This window comes from Olea europaea, unplaced genomic scaffold, assembly GCF_002742605.1.
Source record: "Olea europaea var. sylvestris unplaced genomic scaffold, O_europaea_v1 scaffold1300, whole genome shotgun sequence".
In the NCBI taxonomy this organism is placed as follows: domain Eukaryota; kingdom Viridiplantae; phylum Streptophyta; class Magnoliopsida; order Lamiales; family Oleaceae; genus Olea; species Olea europaea.
Genome location: NW_019230466.1, coordinates 267771 through 290912, shown reverse-complemented (window position 1 = coordinate 290912; position 23142 = coordinate 267771). Strand labels below are relative to the sequence as shown.

General features: G+C 34.0%; 3 protein-coding genes and 1 long non-coding RNA gene across 4 annotated transcripts; 1 reads left to right on the top strand and 3 right to left on the bottom strand.

Moving 5' to 3' along the window:
• Window positions 1-470: 470 nt before the first annotated feature.
• LOC111374844 (UDP-glycosyltransferase 83A1-like) lies at window positions 471-2323 on the bottom strand. The gene is made up of 2 exons (XM_022997588.1): window positions 1549-2323; window positions 471-1414 (listed from the first exon to the last, which is right to left on the bottom strand). The coding sequence occupies exons 1-2, from the start codon at window positions 2042-2044 to the stop codon at window positions 525-527; spliced, it is 1386 nt and encodes a 461-aa protein (XP_022853356.1). The 5' UTR covers window positions 2045-2323; the 3' UTR covers window positions 471-524.
• A 6866-nt stretch (window positions 2324-9189) lies between these two features.
• On the bottom strand, window positions 9190-10807 carry LOC111374823. The gene is made up of 3 exons (XR_002699209.1): window positions 10627-10807; window positions 10222-10272; window positions 9190-9429 (listed from the first exon to the last, which is right to left on the bottom strand). It is a non-coding gene; the product is annotated as an uncharacterized LOC111374823 (long non-coding RNA).
• Window positions 10808-11080: 273 nt separating this feature from the next.
• On the bottom strand, window positions 11081-14322 carry LOC111374843 (protein Asterix). Its single transcript, XM_022997587.1, has 3 exons — window positions 14137-14322; window positions 13812-13912; window positions 11081-11451 (listed from the first exon to the last, which is right to left on the bottom strand). The coding sequence occupies exons 1-3, from the start codon at window positions 14275-14277 to the stop codon at window positions 11385-11387; spliced, it is 309 nt and encodes a 102-aa protein (XP_022853355.1). The 5' UTR covers window positions 14278-14322; the 3' UTR covers window positions 11081-11384.
• A 6599-nt stretch (window positions 14323-20921) lies between these two features.
• LOC111374828 (ubiquitin-like-specific protease ESD4) lies at window positions 20922-22772 on the top strand. The gene is made up of 5 exons (XM_022997564.1): window positions 20922-21519; window positions 21767-21824; window positions 21915-21999; window positions 22078-22544; window positions 22631-22772. The coding sequence occupies exons 1-5, from the start codon at window positions 20922-20924 to the stop codon at window positions 22770-22772; spliced, it is 1350 nt and encodes a 449-aa protein (XP_022853332.1).
• Window positions 22773-23142: the final 370 nt, after the last annotated feature.

The window sequence follows — 23142 nt, the reverse complement described above, 5'->3', positions numbered from 1 at the left end:
GTTGGAATTTTTATTTTTTTATTTTTTTATTTTTTTGCCCAAACTAAGTTGGATATTTTTTGGGGGGATATGATTTCCTTTATTCCACATGATTTTTGATCTTGTTTCCGTTTTTATGGTATTTCTAGAGTTTGGCATGCACCTCTATAAATACTCAACTCTTTTCACAAGTTTTGTATTATTGACATATAGAACAATTATGTAGGCACATTTATTGTATTTGATTTTTCCATATTCGTCAATTGAATAAAATACTCTATTCTTTTGCCCATTAAATCTTTGACTTTTATCTAGTTATTTGTTTGCAAACATATACTTCATACCATGTCATATATTATCTCAATACCCATTTCATTTTCCAACATTGTCTACAGTTTTATTGAGGGGAATATTGGCCCAAGTTGCAAATATTCTAACAAAAGAAAAACCTCGAAAGAAACTTAATAATTCAATAAGACTAGAAACTCAATAATTCAATAAGACTGCCTGCATAATTATATTAATAATGCAACAAAGAGTGTGCTTCATTTTTTCAGATGACTGATGAATGATTCGAAATTCTTAAAAGAAGATCCAGACTCAGTGACACTCCCTTGAGCCATTTCCTTTAGTTTCAGAGCATTGGCTTTTACATTAAGATCACAATACAGCATTTCTATTTTACTTACAATGTCATGCCTTGATCTGAGGCCATTCTCATCACGATTCAGTCTCAAACCAATCCTCCACATATCACAAATGTAGTTCTCGTTATGAAATTGATCTGCAAAGTAAGGCCAACACAAGAAAGGAACACCTAAGCTTAACCCTTCCATGGTTGAGTTCCATCCACAATGGCTCAAAAAACACCAGACAGAAGAATGAGCCAATACTTTCTCTTGAGGTGCCCATTCTACAATTTTTGCGCGTTCTGCCACTCTTTCCCTGAAGCCATCTGGGTACTCAGCTCGGGATCCATTCGCAAGATTTGATCTAACGACCCACAGAAAGGGCCGGCCTGAAAGTTCAAGAGCTAGAGATAGCTCATTCAATTGATCTTGAGATAACACTGCAATGCTGCCGAAAGAAACATAAATCACTGAACCATCTGGTTTTTCATCTAACCAGCTTAAACAAGCTGTGTCCTCCACCCAAAAGCTCCCACCACTGGCACAAGATTTCAAGTTATTACTCCTAAGCAGTGGTCCAATTGATAAGAAGTTGGGAATCAAATTACAAGCTGATGATTCAAGTTCATATAAAGTATTGCAGAGTATCCAAGTGGCCTGATGTACTGATTTTCCGGCAGCCAGAATACATTCAAACAATATCTTTTGACCCTTTAGGTCACTCGGGATGCTCCATAGCAGTTCATTTCTTCTCCATGGAGGTACATCATGTGACACCTTGATCAATTCATTTTCCATCATGAATCCTGGCAAAGAGAGCAAATTGTTATATGTATTCCAATCTCCAACACCTCGACCACCAGAAGGAAATGAAAACTAAAGAAGAAGAATAAAAGGATCAAAACGAACAAACAAACAAAATTTGAAACTTTAATTTTACCATTCATATCGAGATTTCCTTCTTCAATAAGCTTTGGAATATGAAGTTTGAGGGCCATGCTTGCAGCTGCAGAAGGTTGAAAGGCCACTGGTTCAGCTCCCATCTTTTTGGGAATGTCCAGAATCCACCCAATTGTAGTATCAACTATGATATGGCTAATCTTTTCATCCTTGTTTTTACAATTAATCTTCTCTATCAAATCTGTCAAATTTCTGGACATGGTTCTTGCGAGACTTTCTAGTAGCTTTAACCACTGACTTCTATCATCCTCAGGAGGCAGTCCATCTGGAATCGACATTAGTTCTATGTGGCTTTGCCTCTTATCCTCCTCAGACATTGCAGCCATCACTTTGGCATGTATGTACTCTGTGTTAACGAATGAAGCCTTAATCCCACGATTCGCAATTTGGGTCATCAACTTCATGAGTGGTCGGACATGTCCTTGAGCAGGACCTGGCACAGCCAATACATGTGCTCTCTTGCCCTTAACTTCCATTTTTCGGTTGTTGACTAATCTCCTTTAGGTATTATTGCCAGTGATGTATTCGTGAGTGAACAAATTCGAGAGATTAATAAAAGAAATGACGATAGATTAGGACTGGTAATATTTTATGTGCTTGGAACTTTTCAATGATGTAATCAACTATGAACTTTGCCTATAAACAAATAGCAGATTTGAAAATTATCTAATATGACAGATGAAGCTATTGTTTTGTTCTCTTGGCATTCTTGTTTGCCATTTAGGCTTGATGAGGCTGACGATTGCCTGAATGGGAAATCTGGTTTCTGTCCCCGTACAAGCTAAGTATGACTAAAGTCAATTTTTTAGTTATTTCATTCATTTTACGATGCCCGTGCTTGTCTATCATTCTCCAAAAATAAATTCTTTCTAAAATTAATTTTCAACTGCATATTTTCGCAATAAAATATGTTACATGTAAATCCAAAAATTTTCCCTACTTTCTAACTACACATGCCCTAAAACATCACTACTCCAAATCTATTTTTTCCCAAAAATAAAAATAAAAATGAAGATCCGCTTTTTAATTGGCATCAACAGGGGCTACATATGTAGCAAGTATATAAATTGCATTCCCTTATTTCTTGTATGTTTACGCTTAGTCATAAATGAATCAACTTTGTTGATGTTCGAATATAAGTAGGATGTCATTCAAGCTTCAGTATTCTATTCCTAACTAAATCTCTACAGAAAAAAAGGGTTAAAAAACCTGATTAGACTGCTCAGCCATCTTCAAATAAGATAGGTGGACGATGGATCACATTCTTATGCGTATAATTTTCGTGCAATGTGTATCATTTTTCTAATGATCTAAAAATTAGTCCAAACATAACATATGTGAAAACTTCCGAATATTTAGATCAAGCTATTGTGTGTTTTCTTTTACATCACTTGTATTTAGATTCAATGAGGCAAAATCCTGCCTGCACTGAGAATCTGATCTCTGTTGTCATTTAACGTTTAATCTATCTTATCAATGTCTCTCTGTATGCGTGTGTTTGTGTGTATTTTTGCGAGGAAATCATTGAAAATGACCCAATAACCCATGTGTATTTCCAAAGTAACATTTGACCAATTTTTAAAAGAAAAAAGCGAAAATTGATTTTAAAGGTCAAAATTCCAAAATACCCTCAGACGGTCACTTTCTCATTTGCTTACAGTCGACCAAAACCAAGGAAAAGCTACGGTCGATTTCCAGTCGGTCAAAAACGTTTTCAGTTCATCTCCGACGACCTTCTTCTTGTTAAAGGTAAGCTTCGAGTTGTTAATTAACTAGATTAATGTTTAGATTTTCATATTGTGTGTGAATGTTGAATTTGTGGAGGTTTTTGGAGTGTATTATTGGTTATGTAGGTATAGAAGTATGAATATGGGTTTAAATTGGAGAATAATAGGTGGATTTTGAAATTTGCAAGCTTTTCTTGTCGGAAATGGAGATTTTCCGACGAGAAAAGTCGGGAAAATTGTTGGCAGCCGACATTTTGGGAAAAAATCTGGTTGTTAACAATTGGGTTAACAGTCGGGTGTTAACCCGATTGCAGCTGGCATTTTAGGAAAAAAACCCGATTGTTAACAGTCGGGTTAACCCAACTGTTAACAGTCGGTTGGCCCCAATTGTCATGGGCTAATTGTTACAATCAGCCCATGATTGTGTTTTGCTTTTTCATGGGCCGACTGTTATGGTTGACCCAATAAATTATTTTTTTTAATTTGACCTGATTAACAGTCGGCCCCATTATTTGGGCTGACTAACTATTAAGCAGACCGACTACGACGGTCAGCCCATTGTCTTTAGTTTTTTTATTATTTTTTTCTTACATAAATTTAAGAATTTCATTTTAAATAATTTTAATTATTAGTCTTTAATAAATAATAATTTATTTATTTGTCAAATTTAAATAAAATTTTTAATTTTAATTTGAATATTTATTTTTATTTCCTCATTTTTGATAAATAATAATTTTTCATTCTCGAATTTAATTAATTCTTATAATTGTAATATTTAATAATTCTTTTAATTTTAAATTTAAATTTTATGTTTAGTTTTATTAACAATTTTTTAAAAATAATATTCTTTCGTTAATCGAATTTCATTAATTTTTGTCATTGTAATTTTGAATAATTATTTAATTTTAAATTTCATTTTTATTTTTATTAATAGTTTTTTATAAACAATATTCTTTTCGTTAATTGAATTTCATTAATTCTTGTTATTGTAATTTTGAAAATTTATTTAATTTTTAATTTTCATATTTAATTTTATTAATTATTTTTTAGAAATAATATTCTTTTCGTTCATTGAATTTAATTAATTTTTATAATAGTAATTTTTAATAATTATTTAATTTTAAATTTAAATTTCATATTTAATTTTTGATTGTTTTTTATAAATAATATTCTTTTCATTCTTGAATTTAATTAATTTTTATATTGTAATAATTCTTTTAATTTTAAATTTATATTTCATATTTAGTTTTATTAATATTTTTTTTATAAATAATATTCTTTTTGTTAATCAAATTTCATTAATTTTTGTCATTCTAATTTTGAATAATTATTTAATTTTAAATTTCGTTTTTTTACTAATAGTTTTTTATAAATAATATTCTTTTCGTTAATCGAATTTCATTAATTCTTGTCATTGTAATTTTGAATAATTATTTAATTTAAATTTCACATTTATTTTTATTAATTATTTTTTATAAATAATATTATTTTCATTTATCGAATTTAATTAATTTTTGTAATTGTAATTTTTAATAATTATTTAATTTTAAATTTAAATTTCATATTTATTTTTATTAATTATTTTTTATAAATAATATTCTTTTCGCTCATCGAATTTAATTAATTTTTGTAATTATAATTATTATTAATTATTTAATTTTAAATTTAAATTTTACATTTATTTTTATTAATTGTTTTTGATAAATAATATTCTTTTCGTTCATCGAATTTAATTAATTTTTGTAATTGTAATTTTTAATAATTATTTAATTTTAAATTTAAATTTCGCATTTATTTTTATTAATAGTTTTGATAAATAATATTCTTTTCGTTCATCAAATTTAATTAATTTTTATAATTGTAATTTTAAATAATTCTTTAAATTTTAATGTTAATTTTAATATTTATTATCGTTTTTTGATATTAAGGAAAAAAATTGACATTATTGAGAATAGGGTAAACATTTCACAGTATTAATGATTTTAATTACTATGACTCTATGTGTTCCGAATTGTAATTACAATTTCGTTCGCTTAATTTTCTATTATTATATTTATTCTATTATCTCTTGTACAATGTTCTAACACTTTGAATTTTGAGAGGGATGGATTATCATATCGACGTGAGTTGAGACAGATGCCAGGCAAAGCTACGTGGAATAGTAGCTTTGACAGTTTCACTATGGTGTTAGAGCTGCTTGATGATCAACATGCTGATATGTTGCGCCAGTCCCTCCTGTGGCCCTTGTACTTGTTGAGAGATTTGAAGTACTCGGGTCAGATTATTGATGGACTTCCATGTCGATTGCTGAGTCTAGTTGATGGCAATGCCCTCCACTTTGCAATCGGGGGCAAAGTTACCAGTTTTTCGATGTTCAAGTTTTCCCTAATCACAGGATTAAAGAGGTGGCGAGCCTCGAGGTGGAGGAAGTGATGGTAGCCGGGGCGTAGAAGGAGGCAAGCCTCGAGATGGAGGAGGTGGAGAGCCCCGATGTGGAGGAGGTGACGATAGCCGGGGTGGAGGAGGTGACGGTGGTCGAGGCGGAGGAGGAGAGGACGGCCGTCGTGATTGAGGCAAACAAGCGTTCTGTTAACGTGCCGAGAGTGCCGTCATAGTACGACGTCTCTCCCTTCACCACTGAGACGAAGAGGAGGAGGTTCGTCGATGGGACGTATCCCAATATGTTTCGGGAGGTCGACCATGCCAAATAGAAAGCATTCGAGGCTCAGTGGCGAGCAATGTTACCGGGTAAGTATTGTATAATTTAGTAGAGTAGCAATACTCATATAAGTTTCGTTTAACATTTTCTTTTTTTTCAACACCACCCGTATGATAGCCGGAAGAACGATATCGGACGCATACAAGTGGTTCCATGATATCACCACTCAGGGGGCTTAGCTCACCGACGATGTAAGTGAAATATTATTGTTACTGTTTGTACACATTACGTTTAATTTGTTAAATGAAATAATTATTTATTTCTTTTTCATTTATGTAGCACATCGATATGGCTATGGACTTATTGTACGATCGAGTTGAAAGATATCCACAATCATTCTACAAGCCTGACCGAATAATACTGAACACCGAGTTCTTCCGTGCCGTTACCATTGAGTATCAGTCGCTCCAGCTTATGGGTAACGAGTACGTGCTGCCCGCATATATACTCGAGTGGGTCATCGGGTTGTCACCGACTGTTGGGGGGAAGCTGTGGGAGGGCTGTACACATATATACATTCTAGTGATCGTCAATCATCACTGCATTACACTGGAGATCGTGTTTCTAAGTCGACGATATATGTATATAACCCCGATCATTCATGTCTGACATAGGGGCAGCTCAAGCAAAACTTAGAGTCGGTGACTGTGATCGTTCCTACGATGACTAGACGGGCGAGCTTGACTATGTAGGACAGACTAGTCATCATGCGGGATAAGACGACGACTAAACAGTCTATATCGTAAGTGTTTGTAATCTTTTTTTAAAATTAAATTGGAACCAAACTAACACAGTATTGTTCATTTGCAAGGGCGACTATGGCATTTTCATAATCAAGTACATAGATGGATACAAAATTTGCAGAATAAGTTAGTCTACGACTTATTCGAATTTAATTGTGATCCATAGATTATTTATAAATATTTTTTTGTAATTAATCTTTGTAAAACTTTTTTGTAATTAATTATTTGTAACTGTTCTTCGTAATTATTTGTGATCTCGAATAAACATTGAACAGTGTAAAAGTAAACGAAAATATTATACATTGAACACATTAGTTTAATTGTCATTTAGGGAAATTTATCTGGTACAAAATTGGCGAGTATGCCCTATGACTCTGCACCTGCCGCACTTACGCGGTTTAGGAAACTCTCCAGTAGATGGCATTCTAGATGTACTTGAACGTCCAGGACCACGCGGTTCAACTGCTGGTGGCAACAAACTATTGAACGAGAGAATATGGTCAGGAACTTCTCACTCGGATTCATTCGACAGAGGAAATATAGTGTCAGCATATGCCGCTCTCCATGACTCAGCCGTGTAGTACAAAGAGCATAATATTCTCGCTGCAAAACCTCGATACATGGCCACTGTGACTGCATGCTCACATGGAAATTCTCCAACTGAAATCTCGTATAAGTGCATGTGTTATCTGTCAAATCAACCATGTATGTTGTATTACGTGCACATTGCACGGAGAAGCGAAACTCATCAAGTGCTTCCACATTCAACTTTCTCGCAACATCTGCAGCCATGAAGAGTTTCTCCTCTTGAGCTAGAGCTAGCACACTGGTACAACTCTGTGATGCCACACGTTGGTCATGAAACCACTGTTGCAACTTGTTACGAATGTTCTCAATCATTGCGAGAATTGGTAACTCTCGATCCTTCTTAAACAATGCATTGAGAGACTCCGCGTTATTCAACGTCATCATGTTGTATCGACGTCCTGAAAATTATGACTGCGCCCAATGTCTAATCCCCATGTTCTTTAGATACTCCCACGCCGCTAATGATTTACTTCCTATCTCGACCATGAACTGATTACATTCCTTAACATTGTAAGCTTCGGCTGCTCTCCTAAACAATGAAACGATACCTTTACCCCGATACCTAGTCTTCAAATTGCCTTGTATATGGTACATGCAATACCCGTGATGTGCCTCGAAAAAAACTTCAGCAATACCGTTTATTATAGATTGTCCCCGATCAGTTACAAAGGCAAGGTCTTCGACTTCCCCGATCACTTCCCTCAGTTTAGAAAAGAACCAACGCATTGACAGATCATTCTCGTTGTCGACTATGCCAAATACAAGAGGGTAAATTTGGATGTTGGTGTCTTGACATGTAGCAATAATCAACTTGCCTTGATATCTAGCTTTCAGAGTTGTACCATCGACTAGAATTACGGGTCGCATTGCATTTTGAAAACCCTGAATACATTGTCCGAAAGCCATGCAGAAATATTTAAAACAATCACCGCCCCCCGTCTCAATAAAAAATGTCGAGTCAGGATTAGTTATCACCATGTTATGGCAATACCTGCCCAATTTAGCATAACTTTCCTCGGCTGATCCCATTAAATTCTCAAACGCACATTCTTTGGCCTTCCAGGCCTTCTGCTAGCTCATGACCACTCCATACTCTCGACGAATGTCGTTGATGATGTCCGAAGGTCGGTAGATCATCTGTGAATCCCGATACTTGTGCATTATTTGTCGACCAATAAACCATACTCGAGCTTGCCTGTGATCATTTCGACAAATTCTCACTTTGCAAGTATGTTCCCGTGCATATTTGCGAACTATAAAGTACTCATTCAAATCCATCTTAGTCGCTCTCAAGCGTCAATTGCAATTGTCGTCAACGCAAGCAATTGTCAACAATGACTTGGTTAATTTCTTTACCTTGAACTCAAAGTTATATTTTAATGTCATCTGGTGCACAGCTTCCTGCAAATCTTTCTTGATTTCAAATAGTTGCTCGACATACAAATTCTCATCATCGGGAACCACACGTGAAGAATTGGAGAACGGTTCACTTGTTCCACCCCCTGAGCTCCCACCCCACTCAGGTCTCTGTTGGGATAAAGCAATTAAATTTTCATTTGTAAAATCATTTATATTCTCGTTGTCCTCAACTGTCGATGGAATTCTATGCGTAATAGTGACTTCACGATCAGTAGCAACTATCTTGGGAATAACTACATCATTTGCAGGAACTATCTCCACTGTCTTCCAAAAATCTCGATCATTATTATCCGCTCCATCTGAATCTTCGCGTTTACCTTCGACAATATCCTTTTTAACTAAAGTTACGCCAAGAACAGTCAGAGTCCTATGCATTTTATTCAATTCTAATAGATAATTCAATTCATCATCATTAGTAACAAATATAGATGAAATCGGAATGGACGAATCCCCATAACCATTGAATAAATATCTCAGTTGTATATTGTACTGAGAAGAATCGACATTCAACTTATTTTGCAAATCCCGATACACTTCTGCATATGATATACTCTCTGTTACGGGAATTGCAATACAACCACATACATCACTCGTCCATCTTCATTCCCATTTATTATTTTCATTTAGTTCGAAATCACCGAAATAACAGACCGGGATTATCATATCTGCATGACAATATAGAATTGTTAAATCAATTACAATAATAAAAATTCAGATATTTATTTATTTAATCAACTTGTAATTAAAATTATAAGACAATTGCCAAAACAGAAATTAATAATAAAAAAAATTCGTAAAACAGTCGAGAAAAACAACCGACTGTGGACTATTTTACAGCCGTCAATTAGCTTTTAATTAGAAACAGTCGTTTGTTGCTGTTAGACAGTCGTCTAAAAGCCGAATGTCGACTGTTAGACAGTCTTATGACAGTCGACTGACTAACAGTCTTCGTTAACATCCTACAGTTGATTGTCGGATTGTTTATTTTGCGTAAGACTTTATTTTTCTATGGTTCTAAAGAAAAAAAATTATAGATCTATTAAAAAAATTCTATAAACTACTGTGTTATTTAACTACTCAAACGTACACTAATTTATTGAAATCGAAATTAAGCACGTGTAAATATACTTACCGATTTGAAATAATTGATCTGAAAAAAATTATGACTTCGACGTTTGAAAGTTTTTTGATATTTTGAAGTTTAAACAGATGAAAAATGATAGCTTTTCTATGTTCGAAACTCGTTTTGCAGTTTCATAAGTGGGGAAGTGTTTGATTTTCAATTATTAACTAAAAGGGTAATAATGTATTTTAAATTATCCAATATTTTGTAATTATATAATATATTTAAGGACATTTTTGTCTTTTACCATTTAAGAGGTTAATGTGATAATTTTCAAGTTTTTAAAACTCAAAATGAAAATAAGAACATTTAACTAGGTCAATTTTAAAAGTACCTCCATTTTTGCCATCTTCGTGCTTCATAAATAGCTACACTAAGGTTTTTCCTGAGAAGTGAAATAACCAATTAAGTTTAAAATTCTATTGAGAAAAGTGTGAAACAAAATGATTAAAGTAATTGAACAGTACGCTCCATGCTGAGTGAGGCCTCAAAAAATTTCAACAAAATATAGTTTTGGAGACAGACTTTTTACGATGAACAGAAGTACACCAACATCAAAAAGGTATTTTGCGATGTGCTTTTTACGATCACAATAAGCAATAAAGACTTCAATGAAAATTATAGAGAACATTTTCGGTCTGATTTTGCAAGGGAGATGATGATTTGGCAACCGAGTACATATATTTATAGATAAATCAAAGCATTAGATATATTACAAGATGAATCAAAGCAGCATCACCTGCGAGCTTGTTCACTTGTTGAACTTTAGAGGCATGCTTAGTGATGAACACGTTAAGCCTACAGAAAACTATGGTTACGAAATGTTCTTAAATCTTCACATGAGATAAATGGGGATGAATTTTGCTAATGAATTATTCCATGGGTACATAATATTGTACATGAGGGTGTCCAATTATTCTATGGGTACATAATATTGTACATGAGGGTGTCCAAAACGGCCCCCTACTGGAGGGGTGTCTCCAATAGGGAGCCGCCAATGGACACCCTTATGTACCCCCTAATGTACCCATAGAATAACCCTTTGCTAATTGTACATTAAAATTGTACATAAGGATTTACATAATATGATATGGATGAAAAGATTGGTTGAAAAAGTTGACGGTGTCTTAAACTAACAAATGACAAAATGTGATGCAACATTATGTAAATTATTATGTAATCTTTGATGTATATGTAGCAAGATCCAATGGGGATATCCGTCAAAGTAAAACCAAGTTGGGAATGAAAACCACAAACGGTAAATTCACATTGAGTCTAACTTCTAAAGTATAGGTGAATATCCATAAGAAACATCCACCCTGCCTCCCCAATATGACCAATATATCCAATTACTTTGGAATGGAAATTAAAACTATCATAATATCTAAAGGAAAAGTCAAACAGATACCGAAATACTGTAAATGAGTGTTCACATTCTCGAGGGTACAGAGACGGGTAAAAGCTTATGATGATTAGAGCATAAATCCAAAATCCAAGTTACTTTTTTGGGCTTGCCCGAGGTCCTAAGCCCATGTAGTTTGTCACCAATCCCATAATGCCGAACCTGGTTCCAGAAATATAACAATGGCAAGCATTACAATTTACAAAGCGTGCACAAGGAGAACAGATGAAAAATAAAGCAAGCTTCAAGTCTTTACTGCAGGGTCAATAATCAGACATGTATCTACCCTTCGACCAAAAAAGACACAAGATCAAATACGTTATTACTGAACCTACAGTAAGCATTTGGCTTTAAATTTATTTTTTAAGTAATTGCTTAAATCCTCACTGATTGAAACAAGATGATGTCAAAATAATAAGTTGTGTCACCTTGCACAAGCATCCAGTGTACATCTAATATAAATGCAGGTAATGAGATGGTAAGTGCTTTGCCAAGTGTATCATCTAAACACAGAATGCAGTCATGAACTCACATAAACACGTATGTTCATCTCCTTTCATTTATGAAAATTATCAAATTTCAATTTTCCGAAGGCAACAACAGATTCTCTAGTTTATTCCAACAAATCAACCCCAAGAAAAAAAAATATAGAGACACAACAATAAGAAAAATATATAGAAAAAGGGAAAGTACAGTAAAAGTCACGCATCGACGGTCTCCTGCCACCAAAAATTTGCTACTTTTCATAGGGGGGTCGCAATGAGTAAAGGGCTAGGGATTGCAACACTTGTTCGTTCTCTAAATTTGTTTGGTTTTGTTTAACCAATAAATACTCTTCATATGTTTTGAGCCAAGGAAAAAACAAGCCATAAAGCTGAGGTTGGCAAAAGATTAAGGTATCGAACCTAACAAAATGGAAGATCCAAATCTTGTTGCACTTAGTCAGCTAGTTGAGGAACAAATATTATTTCTTAGAATGTATGGTTGAAAATGAAGCCTGACCAACTTATAAATCATTAATAAATTTTCCAAATGGGCTTAGCCTCTGTGAATTGATGAGCTATGAATACAGTAGATTAGCTATGTAGAACACGTCCAGAAGAATTTACATAAAGTAACTATGTTGGGATCTCATGTATATTTGAGATAGAGAGGATGCATTCATGGCTTCAAGTGATGATCAAGAGCCTAAACCGCTAGTAAGAAATCGATGGAAGTACGAGAAGAGAGCTCTACACCCATCTGTAAGACGATCGGGAAATTGTACATCAGATCTAACTCAAGGCTGATAGATCTAGTAGTAAGTATCTAATGAGCACCGATTCTTAACTTATGTTAAGTAACGATACTTAGCTTATGTTAAGCAACGATGACATAGCATATCACTAATTGGTGAATAAATTAATGGTTGGTCCCATGAATTTAATTGTTTACCAATCAATTGGTGTGCCATGTCACCGGTGCTTTAGGAGATCATTTCTAATAATCATTTCTAATAGGTATAAAGCCCATCTTATTGCCAAGGGTTCTGCAAAAATGAGGGAATTGATTATGAGGAAGCCTCAGTGCCAGTAATCAGGTTTGCCTTGATTCGCCGCATTCTAAAAATTGTTGAAGATATGGATCCAGAATGCACCAAATGGAAGTTAGCATTTAATTTCCTAAAGAGGATTTGGAAGAAGAGATATATATGTGTGAGTGTGAGTGTGAGTGTGAGTGGAGTGACAGACAGATATGCACAGTATGCAAGCGCAAACAGACAATATATGTTCACAAACTCGAATATTTATAATGGTATCTCAGATTTCCTTGGATCTTTGATCCATCTTTTTGTGATTCTAGTACTTTATGTAGATGACATATTTACTAAAAACAATAGAAAGTTTATTGCCAGTAACAAGCAGTTAATTTAAGCAAAAGCCTCAAGAAACTTTTAGTAATAAAACTGCCTGAAAGATACTATGCCCAAGAATACGCCCATGACAGCCCCGTTGAAAAGACATTTATCTGAATGCTCAATATGGGACTTCGCCAAGTCACCATTAAATTTATAATACATTTTTCTCGCAATTTTTTTTTAACCACACATTATCCAATAAAATAATATGACACATAAACGAAAAACTTTTCTTTCTTTTTCAACCACACATTCACCAAAAAGCACTATTCCAAAAATCATAACATCAAACAATTGGGGCCAAACGGGGGCTAGATCTTAATTTCAGCTTTGTCAAGCCTGATGCACGCATGATGCAGTATAAGCATTTATTTGTGTAGTATTCCCGAAAATAAAAAAGAAAAATCCACTCCTCCATCATTAATCCAGCACCTCCAAATGCAAAAAAGGCTCTAAAATTCTCAACTGTTAAAGCTACAAAGCATTGGATCATACTTGTTAAAGTGCAAATCCGGGGGGGAAGGGGGAAGGGTTTCCCGAACTGTCTAGGGGTCATAAAATTGCGTATCTGCGTGTATTTACATGTGTAAAAGTGTAAACTATTCCTTGAAAAGTTGAAACTTACATCATGGCCATGGAGATTTGCTTGAGGTCATTCTCAACATTCCTCATATTAGCAAGCGATTGTGCACAGAATATAATAGCGAGCCACGAGCACAGCTTGTACTGAATAAATCAATAATCGATCAATAAATTATACTTCAAAAACCAGATCTATCATCATAACGCATTTACCAGCTCGTGAAATTCATGCTTCAATGAACAATTTAAACCTAAACAATCATTACAACATCCGCACAAGTTTCCGGAGTATGTATCTACACTTTTATGTAAGCCAATCAACCGATTAAAAGTTTAAAATAGATCGGAGATTAAGAGAGCATGCGAACCCGGAACATGGCTCCAAAAACACCGAATACGACAGCGATGAATCCGGAGTAATCTACGGGGAGGTCTTGCGGGGCTACGACTGACGGCTTGTATGGCCGCGCGGCCGATGGTTGCCTTGGATCGTTCGACTGCGACGCCATCTCTCTGTCTCTCTCTCTCTCTCTCTCTCTTCCTTCCGAGAGCTAACTGTAAATTGCACAGTCAGCCCCAGAATATAATTGAAATTGAGGAAAATAGTCGACGAGGTCTCAATTCTTCGATCATCATTACACTTTGATCCTCAACGTTTGGAAAAGATCAAAAATCCTCATTTCCTATCTTTTCATAACTAACTAAGTTCTCATATCATTTTAAATCACACATTTACTCAATAAAATATTTTACACGTAAATTCAAAATTTTTACATACTTTTTACTTATTCATTTTCCAAAAAATTACTATTCAAAATATTATTTTACGTTTATTTCTATTTATAATGTCTACAAAGAGGAGCTAAATTTTGTTTGACAGTTTTTAGCCTTATGTTTAAATTAGTTAAAATAAAATAAAATAAAATTGAAACATGAAAAGGATGTCTACATTGACGCCACAATTTGTTTTAGTTATACCACTTTTTAATTGCATTAAAATCTTCAATTGCTTATTATCTCACTTGCGTCCACACTTTTTTTTCCCAAATTCTTATTTTCAATCCTTTGTTAAACGGTACATATGGTTCTGAGCATCTTCGAGAGACTGTTTAAATATGAGATGCTCTCTATTTTAAATAGTTAATCTTAAAAATTATGTAAACAAGAGATTCTTTAAATTAATATTTTAATTTAGAGAGTGGGTTTTAGAGGATTAAAAAGTGGAAATTGCACAAGACGCCCTAATTAAGATATTAATTCCAATATTACATTTCCACATTTTTCACACCAAAAATACTAACATTTTAGAAGTAAAAATTAAAAAGAGAAGTCAATATATGCTTCCCTAATTTAAGCTCAAACGATAAGACCACCACATCTTTTCAAAGACTTTCCTTAATCAAAATCCCCTTTTTCCAAGCCTTTAATTTTTTCTGTGATTCATTCAAGTTTCCTTCGATCGCATGTGGATTCCATTTTCAATTGTCATCTTGCGAGAAATTCTAATCCCTAAAGCCAAGATTAAACATCTTGTGTTCTATATTGTATTTCATCTTCAAACATATAATTTATAAATCAGCCTTCATCTGCAAAAGAGTTCAAAGAAGATTAGTAACATTAGATTTAACTTTGAATTCAAATAAGAAAACAACTTATCACTGAAAATCCTTAATTTTCTCAAATTTTATTGGATTATTTTTTTTTAATAAGAATTTATTACAATGCATCACATTCTATTGATGGCTACGTGAACTGCATTTCTCTAAAATCCTAATGTTTGCTAGAATTTATATTTTGTACGTAAGCTGTATTTGTCCTGTAAACTTGGATCTTTTGAAATTTTAATTTATCATAATTTGTATCTATTGTTCTGTATAATGAGATGTTATGAAATTAAAATGTGTTATTCTTTACTTTTGTTTATCAACGAATATCTATTGAAGATTGTTTCAAGTATAATATTTATTACTCCTATAACATTATTTGTTTAATTGTATTTTTGTTGCAAAGTTAGTAACAAATATAGGAATAGCTTTTATTTGATACGTTACTTTTTTCATATAACAGCGTATTAGATTTTTTTTTTTCATGAAATTAATTACATGTTGTGTAGTAGTAAGCATTTTAGTGTCATATATAATATGTCACATTGCTATTGTATTTTTATTTATTTATTTATTTATTTTATCATTGGTGAGTAGGTTTAAAGTATCATGGTATGTTATCATTCTCATTGTGTGAACTTAATTCTTTTGCTAATCAGGTTACATATCAAAACATGTTTAAATATTAGTTTTTGTAACAAATGCATTTTTAGTACATGGGATGTTTGTATTTTATTCATATATTGTGGTTTCAGTTTATCACATGATATATTTTAATTTTTTTATGAGTTTTCCATCAACTAAGTTATTTTAAATGGAGATCTGAGATGAAATTTATGATAGAACCAAAACAAAATGTTCACAGAGAATAATTGAGTTTACACTGAAGAGTGGCACTGTATTTATGCCATTTTCCCACTCTAAGAGCTTGCCTATGCAACTCAAATTTAAGGTTGCCTCTGTATCTTGCAAGACAACCTTACCATCAGCAAAAATGGCAGCTATCGACTTTCACAGAGTGCTCTCTGTTAATGCAAGCCGGACAAAATCAAGAAAGCTTACAGGAAAATGTCACTTCTTTATCATCCCAATGTTTGTGATCCGTCTATGGCTGAAGAATCGACTTGGATTTTTGTCTATTTACACAAGGCTTGTGAAAATTTGCTGGATGAAGATTCTAAATGCACAGAGGAAAGAAGTAGAGAAGCATCAAGAGATAAATGGGAAATTCAGATTTTAAAATTGAAAAGAAGATCCCAGAAGGAGGGGAGTTGGGCTTCCAGAATGAGAGCAACAAACCAATATGCTTGAAAATTACACCACTCTACCATTTCTTAATATTTTTATTGATATTTATTCGTTATTTTAGAACATTTAATGGAAAAGAGAGAAAATGTAGTCATTCACTTGCAATTGCAAACAGATATGTAGTGAAATTTATTATTTTTCAGTGTTACTCGCGTAAGTACGAAACTAGTTGCCAATGCAGGATTAACTGAATATGTTGGACAATACTTCTTCCGAAATATCTTCTCCACTTATTTGTCCATGCGCCAAAGTAGCTTCTCGTAGGTCAATTGTCCAAAAGTCGTGTTAAGATTTATGTTGTATTGCCAATTCTTTAGACAAATTGACTAATATGAAAAGTTTTAAAAGTCAAGAAGTCAGTTGGAATATTGTATAGATAAAATAGGTATCTTAGGGTTCGAGTTTGGAATAAGGAGGAAGAAGGAGTCACCGAATTTACGCTAGCTTAATAGCCCATTTGATGTTCGAGTGGAAAAAACAGTAACCTTGTCGCCTGCCTGTCTTTGAGGCATCGCTTGAGCGATGCACCAGTCGTTCGCCTATTGTTGGCTTGGAGCTCGAGCGACGGTGTTATGCGAAAAATCCTAGTTCGCATTGTTCAACAGTTTTATTCGGCCCATGCTATCTAAATGCCTTCTACCATGGATTGCAAATGATCATTCACGCTTATATTCGCACACTCAATATACATAAATACAATAACATTAGTAAATAAAAATAATATTTAATTTTATAAAATCGTCATTTCATTACAGCAAAATTATACATAAACTTTTGTTGTTAAAAATAAGATTATAGATATATATATTTCATCTCTAACAAGAAAAGCACTTCAGCATCTACAATGTCAACGTAGATTGCTTAAAAATAAATCACATAAGTAAAATAGATTGTGTCTAAAACCATTCCTCTCTAATGCTAGCTGTTAGGAAGTCCGACACAGACATGGTAGAGAAAAAAATTAAATAATGTCTAGAGCTTCGTCTAAGCTCAAAAACTTTGCCTAACGGATTGACTTAGCAAAATTTAAATTTTTTAAACTCCAAATTTATGCTGTTTAAGAAAAAGAGACACCTAGATAGCACTCCATAAAATACATCGGAGACCAATTTTCGACTTGAATGTCTATGTAGGCCAAAAGCTTCAACTTCTATCCCACCTAAATAACACTCCATAAAATGTATTGAATGAAGACTTAGCATCCATGTTCTAACTATCAACTTTCGAGAAGTAAATGTAGTGTAATTTAGATGGACTAATGTTATCTAACACTACTAATACTTGAACGACAATTTATGTGGAAAAATATGTTTAGTCCAATTAGGTGAATTTCATGTTCTTACATTCAATTAAATTTTATTGGACATATTACACTATGTGAAAATTACATCCCATCCTATTTTTAAAGATCATTAGTCTAAAAACAATGAGAAAGTTTCATTATTCACAAATCAAATATTACATATTTAAATATTAAATATACAATTTTCATCCAAAACCCTAATTATTTTTCGGGGATATGAGTTGGGAAGGCTGCTTTCAAGTGGTTTTTGTTTAAAAGGCCTTTGACCAGAATTTTGAAAATAACATAAAATATAAATATGCAAATATTTAAAAAGACAATTATAACCTTCCATTATTTCTCCCCAAACGAAAGAAGAAAGAACCCAATACTTCCCAAATTAGAGGTCTGAAGAATCAAAACACTGTCTTTTTCCACTTTTGAGGCTCGCCGTCGATCACTCTCTATCTCTGTTCTCGGAAATTTGAAACTCGTTGGACCACCTTCAGGTAATGTGTATCGCGCAGCTGAATGTATTTTGTTTGTTTCTCCACCTCCGATTTTGTAGTAGAAGTTTGTTTCCCCACCCCCTTCTCAGATTTAGGAAGCCAAAACTTCTGTTTCTCAGATTTAGGAAGTCAAAACTTCTGTATTATATATGGAATGGTCTTTACGTACCTGTAGCCAAATCTTTTGAGCGATTAATCTACATTATGATAGTTTTATGGCACAAAATTGACAATATTCGGCCTCAGGTGTGCTTGTAAAGGTTATGTTCTGATTTCCTCTTTTTGTAAGAGAGAAAAATCATAATGTTTTGTGAAAAGAAAAAAATGATGGTTCTATTTCCCACTGTTTTAATGTTCATTTCATCTGCGTTATTATGATTCACCTAAGCACCTAGCAATAAGTACTTTGTAATTTATCTGCTGATTGGATTAAAAGTCTCACATATTTGATTTCCTATTGGTAGATTTGCTTCTGCATTTGTTTGCTACATACTAGAGGAGTAGTTTCTTGAAAAATTTAATGGTGGTGATGGCTACATATATGTGATTTGCAAGGCTAAAACTAACTGTTTCTTTCTTGCAATGAAAAGTTTGAGCTTCTCAATTTCAATTTTGTCTTGATAGTTTAAAGTTTGATTTATTTCCAGCCTTTGCTTGTAAAAGAGATCATTCTTGATTCTTTAATAGCATCGCCCATGAACTCTTTTATGAGTTTTGGATTAATGGTTATTTTGTTTCCATCATTCTTTTGTTTCTTATTTTTGTTTGGGTTATTAGCTATTTCTTCGACATTTAACTCTTTTTCTTCAAGTCCAAAGTCATCTCTTTTCATTCTTCCAGGAAAGATCGAATAATTTGTAGAAAGTTTACCAAATGTTTAAAAGAAAAAATGACTTCTTTATGTTAGGTTTAAATGATCTAGAAAATGAAAAATGCTGAATTTGTAAACAAATTACTATACTAAGGTGAGGCATTTAACTATAAAACCACCGCATGCACAATTTATAATACATTGTACTTACAAGTTCTATAAAGCACATAAGCTAAGAACGCCTAATAAGTGAATATCAAATAAAATATACTTTGTTGTTAGCAATGATAATACCTGCTATTAAATTTCATATTCAAAAAAATTCTACTAGAAGAACTAGGTAGCTTGTTTTAATATTTCTAGTTTTTTTATTTGTTATTATGTGCTTTACTATCATCAGTTCTAATATTAGTACATATTTTATAATTTGCGGTGCTATGGAGAAGATTCTTCAAGTAGATGCTACGATTACGACGAGATGCAGATTGCAAATAATGCGAGATGTGTATGAGAAGCTCAATACAAATTACAAAAACAAGCTTAGTGAAAGCTGCTTTGGATCTCTCCTTAGGTTGAAGGACATAAAGTTGGCTTCACAAGTTATACATCAGGTATTATTGCAAAAGATAAGGACCAACAAAAAAGAAGTTTGGTTTAAGATAGGAGAGAAAAATGCAAAATTTGGGTTGGAAGAATTTATTTTAGTTACGGGCTTAAATGCGGGTGATGATAACGATGTAGATAAGACCTTGGGGAAAGAGTGTCGGATCGTGAAAGAGTATTTTAAGAATAGTGGGGGGAAGATAACGAGGGGAGATGTAAGTTAGGATTGATCGTAATCTTGGCATACGTCCTGTAGGCTACGGAGGAGAATACATACATCGATTTATGGTGGCTAGACTTGGTGGACGATCTTGATAGGTTCGAGACGTATCCATGAGGATAGTTTTCATTTGAATACATGATCAGTATATTCAAACATGAGATGGGAGATAAATTGAAAAGTTCGGACGTCGGAGGCGAATCACGTTGCCGATATTCATTGCACGCCTTTCCCCTCGCTATAATGGTATGAACAAATAATACACTTGACTCGTATTTTTTTTTATATATATATAAATTTGTGTTGTGAGATAATATAAATGTTTGTTTTGCAATAGATCTGGGCATTTGAAGCGATCCCAACTTTGGGAATGAAGTTTGGTATGAAATATCCATACGTAATACCAAGAATGGTCACTTGGGAAATGCCAAAGAGGTTAATGTCTGCTACTATTGAGAAAGTTTTGAATTCGAAGGAGGTAAGATTGTCTTTATTAAGTTTAATGGGAACAAATTGTGGAATTAGCTTCATGAATGGCTAATGACTTCCACCTTTTAATATTTGTAGTTGGAGGTTAATTCCACATTGATTCCCACCGAAGCTGAACTCGAAGAGGCCTATTGGAAAGAGTTATAACCAATCGTGGAAGAAGATGAGAGTGTTTCACATCATTCCGAAGGAGACGAGGCTAAGCAAAATGTCGAGCCACAGCATGCATACCACGAAGAGTCTCCTAGAGCAGCTCAACCACCACAGTGTGGTTTTGAGATCAACATAGAGGATTTATTGAGAACGGAAATTGAAAAACTTGAGGGAATGCTACAAGCAGTTATATCGACTCAACTTGATCGGGTGGAAAAAAAGGTTAACAGGTTAGTTGAATTGGCTGTGGCGGGTCAGTTCCATCTAGCAACTAGTGCATTTGATGGTGCCACTAGTAGCACAACTTATGTACCAGAAAATGAACCGAAGGATGGGTTGGAAAAGGAGGTTGGATTTGATGATGTGATAGACGTGCATGCTGCTGAAAGAAAGGTAGATCTGCCTGAAGAGGATTTAAAGTTAGAGGAGGAGGAGGAGGTTAGAGGAAAAAATGTAGGAGGAAAGGAGTTGGAAACTGAGCCTGGATTTGATGATGTGAGAGATGTGCCTGCCGCTGAAGCAAATGTAGAAGCGCGTGAGGAGGACCCAAAGTTAGAAGAGGAGGTTAGAGGCAAAAATGTAGGAAGGAAGGACTTGGAAAATGAAGCTGGATCTGGGAATGATATAGATGAGCAAGAAAATGAAAAAATGATCAAGGAGAGTGTTGGAAGAGAAATAATATTAGAGGAAGAGCATCCCGACGTGGAGAAAGGGACTGCTGATTTTGTGACACCTGAAAAGCATGATGTAGATACAAATGAATCCACTCAAGGTATGTAAAAATGAATTCAAAGTTAAGTTTTACATCTTTATATCCAAATGAAACAAATTTTCCACTTCTAATTGTTGTTATTTGCAACATATAGGGGACGTTGTAGAAATCGATGAGGCGGGATCCGATCCATCGAAAGGATGAGGGTATCGTCGGAAGAGAAAAGTGCGCTTACTGAGTTCTCCGTACACTGACCCGACGAAGAGGAGAAAGTTGTAGGACATCAATGTATACAATCCTTATCAAGAAGTAGATCCCAGCAAGGTTAAGGCTTTTTGCAAATGGATAGAAACTACATCTTTGTGGTAAATTATTACATATAGTTGTAAGTACATGTGAAAGTAATGACAGTATTACCTAAATATAACTTCGTGTTGATTTTGTTGTATGTACAGCCAAATTATACCTTTGCGCTTCTATGATGTTCAAGCAAAAAGTTTGATGGATCTTTCGAAAGAGGATGGTTGGATTAATGACAGTGTAAGTAATCCAACTTTAATGATTTTACGATAATGTCACAAAAGAATTCAGTTTGAATTTATTAGTTTATTTTTGTAGATTATGAACGAGGCCCTATATCAGATACGAAAAAGGGCTTCCAGATTTCCCAATTTGTTTCGGCAAGAATGTTGCATATTGGACACTTATTTCTATCAATTTGTTGTCAATGCATATGGCCAATTACAGTCCAGTAAAGAGCTCAAATGTAGTAAGAGTCTAATGAATTCTGTGAGAAGGGCTACTACGGAGCTCGGTAAACCTTGGAAGGACTGTAAATATTTGTATCTTCCTTGTTGGTCCCGCGACCATTGGTTTGCAGTTCAAGTTGACATGGAGGAACGGGCCATTTTAATGTTTGATAGTCTGAAGGGTCACATTCGCCAGGCAGCGTTGGAAGCTTACCTTTTGCCTCTACAGGTGCTTATTCCGTTGATAATAAAATCTCATGTCACCAGTGAAAGCAAATATAGTACGGAGAACTTCAAAGTTATGAACGTAAAAGATATTCCCCAACAAGTGAACGGGTAAGAATAACTAATTTCATAATTAGTAGTACCATATTATCTTGAGTGTTGAAAATTAATACAAAAATTTTACAACTTTTTTGTAGATCCGATTGTGGAATATTCGCTATTAAATTCATAGAATTTCTGCACGCAAATATGGACGTAAATACAATTCGATCGGATTACATACCAGTATGGAAAAAGAAACTGGTTGCAGAGTTGTTGGCTTGGGATTTTGAGCCGTAGATTGTGCTTTGCTCGTATTTTTTTATATTTTTATAACATTATGTAGTCACTTGGTAGATTTGATTTTGGAGTAGCATCTATTTTGGAGTTTGAATACAATTTCAATGTACATATTTTCCATTGTCTTCTATAACTTTAAAGCTTAGATATTGTCCATTTCAGGTTGTTGAGTTTTACATGTACAAGCCTACATGTTTTCCATTGTCTTCCATTGTCATATCGTTGCAATGTAAAATGCACACTGCTATCCTTATTTGCATAACGACTTAGAACTCGCGATGACCACACATAATGACTCCGAAGTCATTTCAGTTAAAATTGATGCTAAAACAATTTAAAACTCGTTCCTGAGATAAAAAAAACAACATGC

Bases quoted from the DNA above. Each gene is read 5' to 3' on its own strand.
- LOC111374844 (XM_022997588.1), bottom strand. From the start codon at position 2,044: ATGGAAGTTAAGGGCAAGAGAGCACATGTATTGGCTGTGCCAGGTCCT. The intron at 1,415-1,548 runs GTAAAATTAAAG...TCTCTTTGCCAG, and splicing joins AGGAAATCTCGATATGAATG to GATTCATGATGGAAAATGAA.
- LOC111374828 (XM_022997564.1), top strand. From the start codon at position 20,922: ATGCTACAAGCAGTTATATCGACTCAACTTGATCGGGTGGAAAAAAAG. The intron at 21,825-21,914 runs GTAAATTATTAC...TTGTATGTACAG, and splicing joins ATAGAAACTACATCTTTGTG to CCAAATTATACCTTTGCGCT. The intron at 22,000-22,077 runs GTAAGTAATCCA...TTATTTTTGTAG, and splicing joins ATGGTTGGATTAATGACAGT to ATTATGAACGAGGCCCTATA.
- LOC111374843 (XM_022997587.1), bottom strand. From the start codon at position 14,277: ATGGCGTCGCAGTCGAACGATCCAAGGCAACCATCGGCCGCGCGGCCA. The intron at 13,913-14,136 runs GTTCGCATGCTC...TGATTTATTCAG, and splicing joins TTTTTGGAGCCATGTTCCGG to TACAAGCTGTGCTCGTGGCT. The intron at 11,452-13,811 runs GTAAGTTTCAAC...TTCTGGAACCAG, and splicing joins CAAATCTCCATGGCCATGAT to GTTCGGCATTATGGGATTGG.